This window comes from Pinus tabuliformis, chromosome 3_2 (genome assembly GCF_031772625.1).
Source record: "Pinus tabuliformis cultivar Carrire ecotype Pingquan chromosome 3_2, CPIR1, whole genome shotgun sequence".
Lineage (NCBI taxonomy): Eukaryota > Viridiplantae > Streptophyta > Pinopsida > Pinales > Pinaceae > Pinus > Pinus tabuliformis.
Window position 1 is genome coordinate 162,434,853 of NC_142302.1, and position 14,516 is coordinate 162,449,368.

General features: G+C 36.1%; 1 protein-coding gene across 1 annotated transcript in view; it reads left to right on the plus strand.

Moving 5' to 3' along the window:
• Positions 1-14,516, plus strand: part of LOC149180304 (eukaryotic initiation factor 3 gamma subunit family protein) — a 430,646-nt gene that overhangs the window by 140,120 nt on the left and 276,010 nt on the right. The window contains exon 6 of the mRNA XM_089416013.1: positions 13,793-13,834. Within this exon, the coding sequence (XP_089272139.1) occupies positions 13,793-13,834 (42 nt within the window). The remainder of the gene's footprint in view (positions 1-13,792; positions 13,835-14,516) is intronic.

Consider the following 14,516-nt stretch of genomic DNA (forward strand, 5'->3'; position numbering starts at 1 on the left):
GACAAACCTCAATATTACCAAAACTAGTTTGCAACACTAGAATAGTCTCTTCACAGAAATTTAATAAAATCATAAATTAATAATCATTATAATGTACATACCAGTCTCTGTGGTGAAGCCTTACCTCATTCTTACCATTACTGAACCCGACCTGCTAGCCTGTATTTGCTCCAAGTGTAGGAGCCCTAGAAACAGTCTTGTTGTGCCAGGACTTGGCTTCAGATCCACTCAGATCGCAGGTAAGACAAACGAAAATCTTGGCCTTGTAGGATACTTAAAGCAGAAATCCTAAACTCGATATCATTATATCTGAGGGCTACACAAGAATTCAGCTACCTGATCCAAAATTAAGAGGAGTGCGAGGTCTTTATATAGGATGATTTTGCTATTGTTGAATATGCCAAATGTTCACTCATACTTCATATAATCTTATCTTCAGATTTTCAGAGTTACTAAGCTTCATCATTTGATGAACCTCTTCTCCACAGGGCCAAGATAAGTACAGAGCTTGATTAAATAATACACGTTCCATTGCTTTTGTTCTAGGGCTGTAATAGCCTTAGACGAAGGCTGATCTTGAGTCTCAAATAAACCCTAACCAGGACTGAAATCACAGTCCATATCATACAATTAACACTCAAGGCTATGATTCTTCAGCAAGTAGGCTCAAACTTCTCTTAGTGATTGCTTTCTCTTTTACTCCTGCTTGGGTTTGTCTTCACCTAAGCTCTGATACCATGTGAATTTTGAGTTAACACGTTCTTTGCTTAGGTTAGTTACTTTATTAGATCATTAGCCCATTATCAATTCCATTAATCCATTAGCAATCACATTAACCATTATCATATGACGGTAACTAATGAAAAAACATTAAACGTAAATGCAGAAGACAAGCCAAGACGAGAACACGAGAATTGGCTCAAGCCAGGGAAAAACACCAAGGAGGGGAAGACCCTTTATCAATTCTTCTTATTATTAATATCAAATGTTCAACACAGAGAGAGAGAGAGAGAGAGAGAGAGAGAGAGAGAGTACAATAGAAATGACTTGCCAATTGACGATCTAATAACTTAGCCATTAGACAAGAAGATCTGCAATTCTGGCAATCTTTGTATGCTCCAAGAACTGATGTCTTCTTTGATATTCTTTTCACTGGTTAGGGTTTGCCATCAGCCTGCTACAACCCTCTTTTCTCCACTTCCAGATCTCCTCAATGATTTTGCCTCCAATCATCGCTGCTCCTCTTCGCTGCCATCGTAGGCTAGTAATTAACCCTCGAGTATGTCATCTGTTTACCTGAGCAAGGGAAATAGGTCTGCAGCCTATTCTGTAGCTCAGAATTGCCTCTCGGCCCTCCTATTCCAAGTCAAATAGGCCTGTGGCCCACCTGTGGCTCCACACAAAGAATGTGGCCTGCTGTTGGAGAGATTCTCACCCAAAGATCATGCCAAACCATCACCCAGAACTGCCCTTAAGCCTGCGGCTAGCTGTCTGCTCCTAACTCAGACCTGTGGAAGACAAATTAACCAAAGAACAAACCCAAACAACTCGTCCTTCTAGCTTTTCCAAGCTGCCGCTGCCTCATAAGTCTTACACAAGAGATGAAATGCCCTCTTGGATGTGTGAAATAATGTTGGACTCTGTCATGTCCCTTCTCAAACACATTAGTAACAGGGTGCCGCTACACAATTTCGGACATTTTTGACTAAGGAATAGGACCCCACACTTTCGACTTAGGGACTTAGGGGCCAAATCGACTTTATTTAGCTGCTAGTGGAATGTGGGGGCCACCCGCGTGGGAGTTCGAATTAGCCTTTCAATATGCTTGGAGGGAAAATTGAATGGTGGATGGAGGGGCCCACATGAGGCTAAGGAGGCCCAAGTATAAGGAGAGATTAGCTCTCATTTTGGTTTCATCTTTGACATTTACAAACAACTACTCAACTGTTCACTCTGTTGTTTAGTTGAGTCAACCGACTGTTTAGCCACGAGTCTCTCAAGCGGGAGATTCATCCTCTACTTCGGGGGACCACCCGTGCTCGACCTAGGGAGGCTGTTACACAAGGATTTTCAGATGTTCCAGGCAATGACATAGTAACAGCAGCCAACCCAGAGCAAGGAGTGCGTATTTCTGGGTAGCCAGGAAACACGCAGAGAGAGATTGAGGCCATCTGAGATCAGATTGCTTGTCGGGGAGTTGGGGAGCTGATGTAGCAGCACTAGACCAACATTCTTGCTGGGTTTTACAACCAACTGAGCCAACATTCCAACAGTCCAAATTGCTGGGCTGAGGGACAACGCAGAGGCTATTTAGCAAATTTTTGTGGAGCTTGGGAGCAGATGATTTTGGTTAAGAGCTCATCTGGGAAGTCAGGGGTTGGAGAACAAGGGTGAACTTAGCATTTTGGAGGAGTTTTAAGGAGGATTTAAAGGCAGTTTCCAGCAAGCCGAGTTCTGCAGCTACAACTGAGGTGAGGCTTCAAGGGGGTCGAAAATCAGAGGTCCAAACTAGCTAAAATCCCTTTTGGGTTTTTCTGGGTTTAGGCCAAGGAGTCCGAGGTTAAAAGCATACAATTTTCTGGGCAGTATAAGTGCACTTTCCAGCCATTCGAACCTCAGTAGAGAAGCAATTTTCTGGGCAGCGTAGTGCAGATTGGTGCAACAGCTGGGTAGCCTTCAACTCAACCATTTTCCCACCTGGGTTTGGTCCTGCTTGCCCTTTGAGACAAGCCCAGGTGCATCATTTCATCCTCTATTGTATTTGGCCTTCAGAAAGTTAATAAAATGCTATGTTACTAGGATTTGGATACAGATATGGATCCGGATCCGGATTTGCTAGTTTTTTGAAAATCCAAGATCCGGATACGGCAAGGATACGGATATGGATATGGATATGGATCGAGATTTTCTATTTTTTTGGAAATCCAAGATCCGGATACGGCAAGGATACGTCACATATACATAAAAAAAATATAATAATATTTTTAAAATTTTAAAAAACACTTTAGAACTAGAAAATCAAATACTCCATCAAAAACTTCTAGAACACTGAATGATAAATATGAAGATTGAAACACTGAAATGATGCATCCTCCCTTCTGCAAAGTAACAAAAAGAATCATAATATCGTAAATAGTCTATAAGTTACCTTACTAGTAGTGCATATAAAGTTCAAATTATAATATATAAATAATTATCAATACACAATTAAATAATAAAAATTAAAATACACCTCATTTAAGTTTTAACATCATAATATCATAAATTCTCTATAAATTACCTTACTCAGTAATGCATATAAAGTTCAAATTATAATATATTAATAATTATTAATACACAATATAACATCGCACTTTGTATCAAGCCCCCTTCTGAACAGTGAATAACGCCAAACCCAACACTGAACTCCACCTGCCGTATTTTATCCGTATTTCTCCGTATCTGGATCCGGATCCGGATCAGATCCGAGGATCCGTGGATCTTGGCCCCCCTGCTGCCGAATCCGGTAACAAAGATAAAATGGCTTAGCAGTTCCATATTTGCAGTTTTTTGTGAATGCGTGAATGTGAATTTCGTTTTTATAAGTTGATGCACAATTTATTTGTTTAATATCACTTGTATTCCTATTTAGGATCATTACAAACTCCTCCCTTTATAGGAGACAAAGAGGGGTTACACATGATTATTTTACCCCAAGCCGACCTTGTCAATTTGCACAGGTGAGGGATTTAATCCAAAAACAATTTGTCCTTGACCAAATTTGATGATCTTGAGGTCAATTTTGGTCCTCTCGAAAAGAGGAATTCAATGCAAGTATCATCTCCATCAAATGAGCTGTCGAAAGTGGAATTTGGCCCTAGTTGCCAATTTAAATATCCTATCTTTCTATTCAACCAAGCTTATGCTTGGAGGTTAATTTTAAGGATGAAATGCAAGATGATGCAAATGGTAATGCAATGCCCCAATGAGATACAATGATATCAAGATGCTTCAAGAAGTAAATACTAATCCACAAGATAATTTGATAATGTTAAACACATAGAACAAGATTAGCTTACACAAATGGTCAATGAAGCATATAATGATTTCTCAATGAAAGAATAAATGACAATTAGGATTAGATGTTAAAGCAATAACTCAAAATGCCTTTTAGCTTAGAATGTTGTTAAGATGTTCTTCACTTAAGTTCGACAATAAAACAAAGTGAGAATTATGATGAAAGCACAATTAAGAAATGACAAATGAGATTGCTAACAAGATGATGGAAAGAAAATACTTTATGTCTAGTCAATTTAGTGTCCTAAATTGCTCCACATAAATTATCAATCCGGGTATCGTAAACTTATGAAGTGTGGTGCACTATACGTGCTTAGTTAACCTTTTTCTTACTTCATTGTTTTATAGTTTATGTTGTTTTTGGGGGTTTTGTTTCTTATGCTTAAGGAAATTAATCTAAAAAAGAAAAGTTATGCTTTTAGATGAAAATCTCTAAATGCTAATGGACAATTAAATCTAATGACTTTTAATGTTAAAATCTAATTTCTAAAGAAGGGAGAAAAGGAAATGAACATTAAATAAAAACAAATCAAAACTTTGAATAGTTAGATTAATCTAAGCCGGCAAAATGTCTATGAAATGAAATAAAAAATGATAACAGCTAAATGAAGTGTTTTATCACTTTGCTATACAATTTTGGGAGAACTACCTCCTTGTGATAGCATTTTGAGGGACTCCATACTTCATTGTTCTAAAACTGAAAATGAAATTTAAATGAAAGACTAAGACTGAAAGTGAAATTGCAACTAATCTATTATAACCGTTAAATGAAGTGTTTTATCACTCCGCTATACAATTTTGGGAGAACTACCTCCTTGTGATAGCATTTGGAGGGATTCAATACTTAATTGTTCTAACACTGAAAATGAAATTGCAACAAAATTAAATACAAAACATGTAAAGGAAAACTAATCTAATGTGTGCTCTAATGCTCCAAGCACCAATTGGAAATATTTTCTTGGACTATTTTGCTAAGCATAGATTACATAGTTAGATAAATCTACAATCAACCGGTTGAACACACTTGCATGAATAGAAAATCTAAACTATTAAACTTGAAAACAATAAAATGACATACTTGAATGAAATCAAAGCAAAACTACAAAATAAAATCTACTCTATCTTACATTCTAATAAGCTCCATGACATCTACTTCCATGTTGGGAACTTCAAAGCTTTATTCAAATTCTTCAAAAGTACAAAGTACAACAAATTGAGCTAACAAAAGTTTACAAAACTCCCTAATAAAGGATAAAGATCTCCTATTTATACAAAAAGATGAGAAGTCATCTCATTAATGAGAGTCCATGAATCTCTTCCTATACCTCTAGAGTTATAATCAAAATAGGAAATTATAAGACACGTCTTCTTAGAGTTTCAATACAAATAGGAAATGTGACACATATCCTCATGATCCCATGATCCTCTCCACTCAAATTCGAATTTGGCCTTAGGATGCCACATAAAGGTCTTCTAGAAGCTTCCTTTTGACCTACACATGTCAACAATCTCATCCCACTTGTTAGGTATAAGCATATGCACACTATTTTCTAATTTTTAACCATAAATTCACTTAAAAATGCTAAGAATTAATAAAGACTGGAAAAACATAAATGTGACCCAATAATGATGAAAGTGAGATGAATGTAGTGACATGGTAGTGAAATGAAGGTGAAATGGAGGTGATATAATGGACATGATAGTGAAAGTGTAATGGAAGTGAATGACAATTTCAAGACCCAACACTTAGATCTACAATTGCAAGTGAAAGAAATATGAGATATTTAAAATGCACTTAGACCAAGTAGCTAGTTAGAGAATGCAATCTAAAAAATTAGATTTAGGATGCAAAATGAAAGCAAATTAGAAGCTGTGAGTTAGATCTATGAGCTAGGTTAGTGAGAGCAAGAAACACAAGGATCCTCCCTTTTAAATAAGGAGGAAGGATACTGTGGAACCAAGTTTCAAGCTCCCTTATGAAACAAGATCAATTTTACTAATGAAATTACAATGAGAAATAGAAACACTCTGAAAGAGAGAAGGGCTCTTTAGACCTTGAAGAAGGCTTACAATTTTTAGAGCACTAATGTTTTTACCTTAGACACAATATATTATTACAAGGCTTTATGAAATGCTACAATGAAAAATCACCCTTGCAACTTGATAAAAAATCCCCAAAAATGATTACTAAAAATCAAATGCTACAATGAAAAATCACTCTTGCAACTTGATAAAAAATCCCCAAAAGTGATTACTAAAAATTTGGCAATGAAAACACGCTTATGAAGAGAGAAGGGGCTTCTCTTTGCTCTCAGCCTTGAAGAGGAAAATTGCAATTAGAATCTGAAAATGGGAATCTGAACCCTCTTCACAAAATTTTGCATATAACCCACCACAGGATTACCAAAAATATACAAGCCTTCTAGGCCAAATTTTTTCACACCATAGGTAAGTGGAAGACTTATAGAGCTTGCGGCTTTGAAAGAAAGAGGCCTCTAAAGCTTGCGGTTCACTCAAAATTTCTTCAGCAGTAAGAGAAAGTCTTCAAAACGATGATCCTTGCCCAAATTTTGATGCAAATATTTGTCAAAACAATGGTTAGTTTCTGAAAAAATTTCAGGGGTTTAATACAAATGAAAACAAGGAGAAACCCAACTTGTAAAATCCCATGACCTTGATGAAAACAAATCTCATAAAGCTTTAACATTTAATCTCAGAAAGATTTAAACTTGCAAATTCCAATTCCTAGTCGAAAATTTATGGAGAAAAATCATCAAAAATATGATGACTACTCCTGCAAACAACCAAGGGTTAGTATATTGAAACCGAAGGCAAAAATAAGGCCCTAGAGGGCTTGCGACCTAGGTAATTTGGTGAGAAATGTTTGCGGCCCTCAAGAAAATTATGAAATAAAATTTTTGAGCTCCAAAAATTTGCTAAGTAATTGCTAGACGGTAAGACCAGTCCTCCTAGTGCTAGCGTCCTTTAAAAAAAATTAATGAGCTGCAAAACAAAACCCTAAGCCTTTTAAAGCAATCTGCAAAAAAATTATAAATTTGAAACCCCTAAGAAAAGTTGATCAAGGGGCAATGGAACCCTCAAAACCCTTGCGGCCAAACCAAAAAAATTATTTGAGCTTTAGAAAATGTGCCAAACCCCAATAAAAAATACTCTAAATTTTTTTGTATAAATTTAAGTTAAAAACCCTCCAAGGAAAATTCGATCTTGAGGGCTTGGAGGCCTCCAAACCCTTGCGGCCTTCTAAAAAAAATTTAAAAATTGATCTCTTCAAGCCACAAACAATGGATGCTTGCAAAATTTTGATTTAGATGGCTCCAAATAATTGATAATCTTTGAAACCCTTTGAAAACAATTCGTGGATCTCTGCAAACAAGGGTTAGATGGAGGATAATAAAAACAATAAAAACAAGCTCCTCAAACATTGTTGCTATGAAAGAATAGACCTCATAAATTTTTCAAACACTCACGATAATAGTATCCGTCCAGATCTCGACCTTTGAGGTCAAAAGGAGCCTGCGACTTCCCTAAAAAATTTCGTTCCAAGGTCTACAATGTGAAATCAATGTCAAATAACCTCAAAAAAATTTACAAAATTTTGTATGCCTCAAACTCTGAAAGAGTAATTCAATTTTGAGCACAGGGAAACCTTATAAAGCTTGCCATTAAGAGAGGAAATAGAAATAGGTCTGCGACTCTCAAAAAAGAATTCCAAAGAAAATTAATAACCTAGGCCTCAAAGAAGGAGGGTTTATCCCTCAAAATTATTTCGTTATCTCCTATTTTGAGGCTAGATCCACCTGCAAACAATTCGTTAGAGAGATTTGTATTCTAGCCCTCAGATCTGCAAATGAAATGCAAATAAAACCCATATATATATATATATATATACAAAATGAATTTGAAATATATACAATGGCTAGATCTATTTACAAGAGAATCTATTTAGAAATATACAAGAGCTATCTTGAAGGAATATGAGTCCAACTCCATTCCTCATGTAGCAATAATAGCTCTATATAGAAGATCTATTCAATTAAGCACCTTTAATTACGAAAGATTGAGAATAACTGATTGTTTATGGAGCAAATGTAAAAGAAATCCCCTCACAATATTCGAATGATAAGTCTTCCAGAAGTCCCACTATGGGTTCTTAGCTGCTATGTATCAAGTAGATAGATGATTCAAACAAGAATTTCCCCAAGTGCCCGAAATCTGATCACAATAGATAATTTCTACACAACTTTGAAAGATTTTGTTAGATTCATACGGATTGGGTGGCACAATGAGAAGGAGGTCTAATGATTCAAGCAAGAATTCACTAGATCTACCTAATCAACAATGTTTCCCCAATCCAAATCGGGGTGCAAGCAAGCAACCAATAAATCCAGATGGCTAATGAAGATAACAAATTTAAAACATTAGTCGAAATTAAAGCACGATTAATCAATATAACATTACGATAACAAGCTGAAGAAAAACAACATACCTTTTCCCCAAAGACTTTATTTTATTGCTCAAAAGAAAGTATTACAAGATCCAACAGAGCTTCTTAGCAAGAGCTTGATCACAATATATGTTACAATGAGGAGCTTTGAGTTGAATTTATAGAAAAAATGAGAGATCTAGATCCTTCTCCAAGTGAAAAACGACTAGGTCCAAGAAGTTGCACAAAGTTGACTTGATCGTGGCTCGTTGAATGCTTGATCCATGTCAAAATAATCTCCACCCTTGATTGCTTGAGAAAGAAATCGAATTCCTTGATGATGACTTTTTTCTTGGTCCAAAATATATATATATATATATATATATAAAAGTCATTTTTCTTGGTACCAAATATATATATATATATATATCTATATCTATATATATATATTTATTTATTAATTATTATATATATATATATTATTTTTTTTTTCTTTATTCTGACTTTTTCTCCTCGAAAAACCCCCATTCACTTAACCAACTTGGACCACAAATTCGATTTTCCTTAAAAAAATGATTTTTTTGGGAATTAATTCCTCTTTTTTGGCCCAACGAATTTTTCTTGGATTTTTGCTTGCCTGATTTGTTGAGATTCCTTTCTTGGAAACTGCACATTCCCTTTTTTAATATTTTTCACTTGGAGAAATTTTTATCTCTCTCTTTTTTATTTTCTAACCAATTTCCAGCTAATTATTTTTCCATTTTTTGCTGGAAAATAAAAATAATAATAATTCGCGGGGATAAACATATTTTCAGCCCTCAAAATGTGTCTAAATAGAAAGTTGATGTGTAGAGGTCTAATTATGATTATTCATACTCCCATCAACTTCTATAAACATTATATTTTACAATGTACATCACAATAATTATTAAAATCCTAGCCAGTGGGAAATTTTAATAATTAAATTCAGACACTTAGATTTAAACCATATTTTGCAAGAATTTAGATATGATCTATTATGACAATATACATTGACTCTGTACACTAGGACTCACACAAGACCTCACCATGAAGCTCCACTCTAGCTTTGGGGTATGCTTGGGAGAAAAACTCAACCAATTATTTGCAGTTGAAAAACACAAATAATTAGTTGAGGGAAAAAAACTCCCTAGAGTGAAATTCTTTGGTAAAAATATTTAGGCTTACCTAGATGTTTTACATGGTGTTATAAACATGCTAGAATCATTTTTACAATGGCCACTCAGGGCTGCAAAATTGGGATTTACATAACTTTTATAATCTGCTGAATGATGATGATGAATTTTGGATGTCTAAATGGTCAAACATAATGGAATGTTTTGAAAAGATGTACTTTGCTATAGGGTAGTTGATACTAAGTGGTCATCGGGCTTCATTGGTTGTATGACTCTACTTAGTCAACATATCATATAATACATGTTAGTTTACGTTGCTTTGCATTTGTGTGTTGCATTATCGTGTGTGCATCCTAGTTATCTATTATTCAGGTTGATGTGTTGCATTCTAGATTAAATTGCATTTCACTAACCATTCTAGTATGGTTTTATATATCATAAAAACACAAGGCTGACGGTCAACACCTCATACACACGCTAGCAACAAGTTGATTTGAGTGTAGGTAGCAGGCTTGTGAGCCCAAGGATCATTGGGGTTCTCATGAACTCCCCATTTGAGCATATGGATCATGTGCTCTACGGTGAGAACATGTCCCTGAGTTAGAGCTAGATGTTATCCACCAAAAATGGGTAACCCCACAGGAGAAATTTTTTCTCCTATCTTGGACAACTGGCTAGCAAGTAGCCCTATAATTGCTCAGTATATGATGATATGCCCCATTCCTCCGCCATTTGCACTAGTCATACACCTCTCACCATCCAACATTCCTCTTAAAGGAAGGTGGATCACCACTCGAAAGGTACTTTAACCATTTTGCAATCATGTGCTTTTACTTAATGTTTTGGAAATTTTAACATGGATAAAGGGGTGATTTGGATGATTGAATGTTGTTGACTATAAGCTTGTTCTCTCACCTTACTAGGGGGTTAGTCTTTGGCCCTAGTCTAATGGGATCTTCTCTAAGGCCTTAGGATTATAGGATGGGCACTACTCAAGAAACTTGGATTGAGGTAGTGTGTCTGTAACCCTTATACTTATCATTCTTCACCATACCCTCGATTTCACATCCATCATTCGGGTTTGTTGTCATTGGTTCTTTGGGATTGGGCACCCTGATATCCATATCCTTGAGTTAGGGCCAAAAAACTTTGCCCTGGAGATTGATGTAGCTAAAAGAAAGGCAAAAAGCATAAATGACCACAATGAAAGAAAAGGAAAAGTTAAAATGCAAAAGATGGCCGGGACATTTATTAGTGTGTGGGAAAAACCCTAGCATGAGCTTTATTCTCCTCATTAGCCATCACCTGATTCCTGAGCACTAAATGTTCCCTCACATAATAAAGAAACCCTTGTGTTGAATCAATGCTATATCATTAAAAGCAAGGTTGGACACCTAAGCAATACTCCTTAGCAAAGCATTATCAAAAAGAAGTAAAAGGTGCCCCAAATGGGTGGAAAAAGTAGGCTGAGGAAAAAGGTAACTCTTGCTTCAGTGATTGGTCCCTCCATACATCTATACACTTAGGATGATGGACCTCCATCAACTGGTGCCATGACAATGACACCTAACCATGAAGCATTTCCCCTCCATTGCAACCATTATCATGGACACCTATGAATTGAAGGGTTCAACTCGGATATGCCACCTTCCCTTAGGGGCTGGATGCACCTAATAGGGTTGACCATCTAGCCACTCCTAACAAGGTAGGGGACACTTTTACAACACATGGTATAGTTAGGTATTTGAAGGTGATCCTAGTTTGACATCTTATCATGCCATTAATAATTAAGTAATGCCCACTATCATGCATCTATTGTCATTGTCTCTAATGAATGGTAACTTTCACTTGAGTTTGAGATGGTTTTTCCAAGTGGTCCTTCACACATTAGTAGAAGCCTGAGGGCGCACATTCCATGCCTTCACTACACATGATGCCTAGGCCGTACCACACTTTGAGAGAGCAGAGGTGACCTTGCAAATGCACTGTTGCCCCTCCATAGCAAAGTGTTGGGTACTTCGATGATTTTAGCAATTGATTGACACCTGAGAGCATCCCCAGACGTTGAATCGTTGAGCTCACCTTGCTTGGTTTTGGAGATTCTTAATGATGTACCCAACAGACCTAGCATGCCCCCAGGTTGGCCTTGACATTGTTTGATGGGCATGCCTTGATCCGAAGTATAGATGATGATGGTCAGCCTTAGGATGACAAGGAAGGGCTTGTACCACCACTTGGAGCCCCAACACTTGAGGGAGATTGTACCACATCATCTTTCTAGCCCCTTCGGAGATGATGCAAGACACCCAGAGCAGGGTTTTGAGACATGGAGCATTTTGAAGCATGACTTGAGGGCTTCTCCTTAATCATTGAGTTGATTATGATGATTGGAGATCTATGTTGCCCATTCCATGTTTTTTAGAGCCTTTATTGCCCTAAAGGGGCATGTCATCATGCTAGAGAGGAGTTTCGAGCCACACGTGTGGGATTTTTGTGGCTTATTTTATTACATTGAGCTAGTGGGTTTGTTTGTAACCCATTTTTTCATGTACACTCAAAATTAAATTTGTCATAGGGTTTTTAGGCTAATAACTAAGAGTATTGAGTTCATATAGATAGAGGATCACTCTCATGTCATTTTTCATCATCACTTATGGATTTTGGCCTCTTTAAGAGAGTTCAACTTGGGCTTGTGTAACTTGCTACTTGTGGAGATGTGATCCTTTTGGTGCTATTACTATTGGAGATTGATTTTTGTCTTTGAGATGTCTTTTTATGATTGAAAGAAGGCTATTTCATGAAAGAATTGTAAGTTATTATTGTGGATTTTTATTGTTTTTCATGTAAATTTGTAATTGATTATTGCTAGGATTTTATTTGTTCCATGTTTAAATGAATACTATTTATGGAAAGTCTTGGTTGATTATTGCATATTAAATTTATTTTCCTTGAAATCCATAGGGGACCTCGTAGAGAGCTTCCCCTATTTAATTTATCCCCTCACTAAAAAGATAGTTAGGGTTTGTACAAGTGAAAACTAGGTTTTCCCTCTTACTCCAAGCATTAACTCACTTTCTTTTAAATTTAGCCTTAAGACTTCATCACCCAAGTAGGGATAGGAACTGGTAACCTTGGTGTTGGTAAAAAAATTACAAAAAGTTAAATATTTCCTTTCCTTTCATTTTTCTATGTCCTGCAAGGCAAGCCGCTAGGGCTATTTTAGGGCTGAATTCAATTAGGGCCTTTTTGGATGGATGTTGGAGCTTACTTGGCTTGGATTTTACCTTGTTGATCCTTTTCACTCAAAATATAGCATTTTGCATGGTTAAATTTGTCCTAGAAGGGCTTGTCATCCTCCCTAAGTAATTTGTGCTTTAGGAAAACCCTAACCTTAGCTAGGGCTTCAACTTAGGGCTTAGGTTTTTCTTCGTCTTTTGTTGATTATATATTTATATTATTTGCAAATCCTTTCTCTGGTACTAGTAAGCCTAGAAATTCCCTTGTTGATCTACATTTTGAAACCCCAGGTCACACATGCCTCTATTAGGGCTTGGTATATGATACACTTCTCCTATACAAAAAGGATTGTGTCTTTGCTTAAAATATTGGTTGTTGATCTATGCTGGTTTATTTTTTAATGCTTGGTCTTTTTTAAATTTTTTCATTTTCATGGATCTGAACTGTTCTTTAAAACATCATTTATTAGTATTATGTTTTGTTACACATCTCATCCATACTGGGCTGTAGAGTGCACCATGCGTCTCTTGGTGCAGTAATACATATAGAAAATAGGTGTGGGAGAAATAATCCAGAGGCAAGCATGCTGTTTCTATAATGCCAGACAAAACAGGTTTATATCAAGATACAAGGGAAATAACCATCGCAATAAACAACATTTACAGAAATACATATGGTTTGCACTGTTTAGGAATGCAGGGATGAGACTGAAGTTATTGATGGTAGATGGTTGCAACATTGACTTTAGATACAATTTAAGATATTTGCCAATTTGTTTGTCTTACTGTATTTTATATGCGATTATTGGTTACATAGATTAATATTGTCATGGGAGAATTCTTGCAAATTTCATTTCATTTTTATAATGTCTACAGGCCATTTATGCCCTTTTTGTATGCAGTATATGTGAGGCATATTTCAACAAGTGGCCGGCAAAAATAGGGTATGCTATTGCTTCTTCTGTTCCTTGTATTGCGTAACACTTCCAATAGGAGTGATCGGTGCTGAATTTTAGTTATACAAGGTGTCTACCTTGGAATTCAATAAGTGATAGGGAGTAGTTTTATGAGTTTACTGATTTCTGTCAGATGCACAATAAACTCTTCTTTGGTCATAATTGATAGTTAATCTAACAGCTGGGAATTGGTTGTAAAATTTAACCTAAATTGTTGCTTTCCAAGGGGCAAAAAAACTCTTTTTCTAGTGCTCTAATATTCTCAAAGACTAATTTAGGAAATAGGGAATGCTTTTGCCTAGTTAAAGGTCAATATAAGGTCAAATGTACCATCAAAATTGTTTGCGGGTATTGCATAAGGTGGAATACCTTAATAATGAGTATACAGTTGAATGTTATAATTCAAACATCCTATTAATTATAGTTGATTTGCATGAAACTCATCTCTTGTCTCATATTGCCTATACATATGCTACCATAGTAACAAATCATTATTTCTGTTCTTGTTTTCAATACATAAATATATTTACCTCTATCGAATATTGGCTTTTGTTGATACCAATTGTTATTTACTACCAGAGTATACGTAGGTTGAATAGAGGGGAGACAACTTCTGAGAAGTGGAACCATAAAATTGTTATTCATCAATTCATCATATGGCTTCTTAATA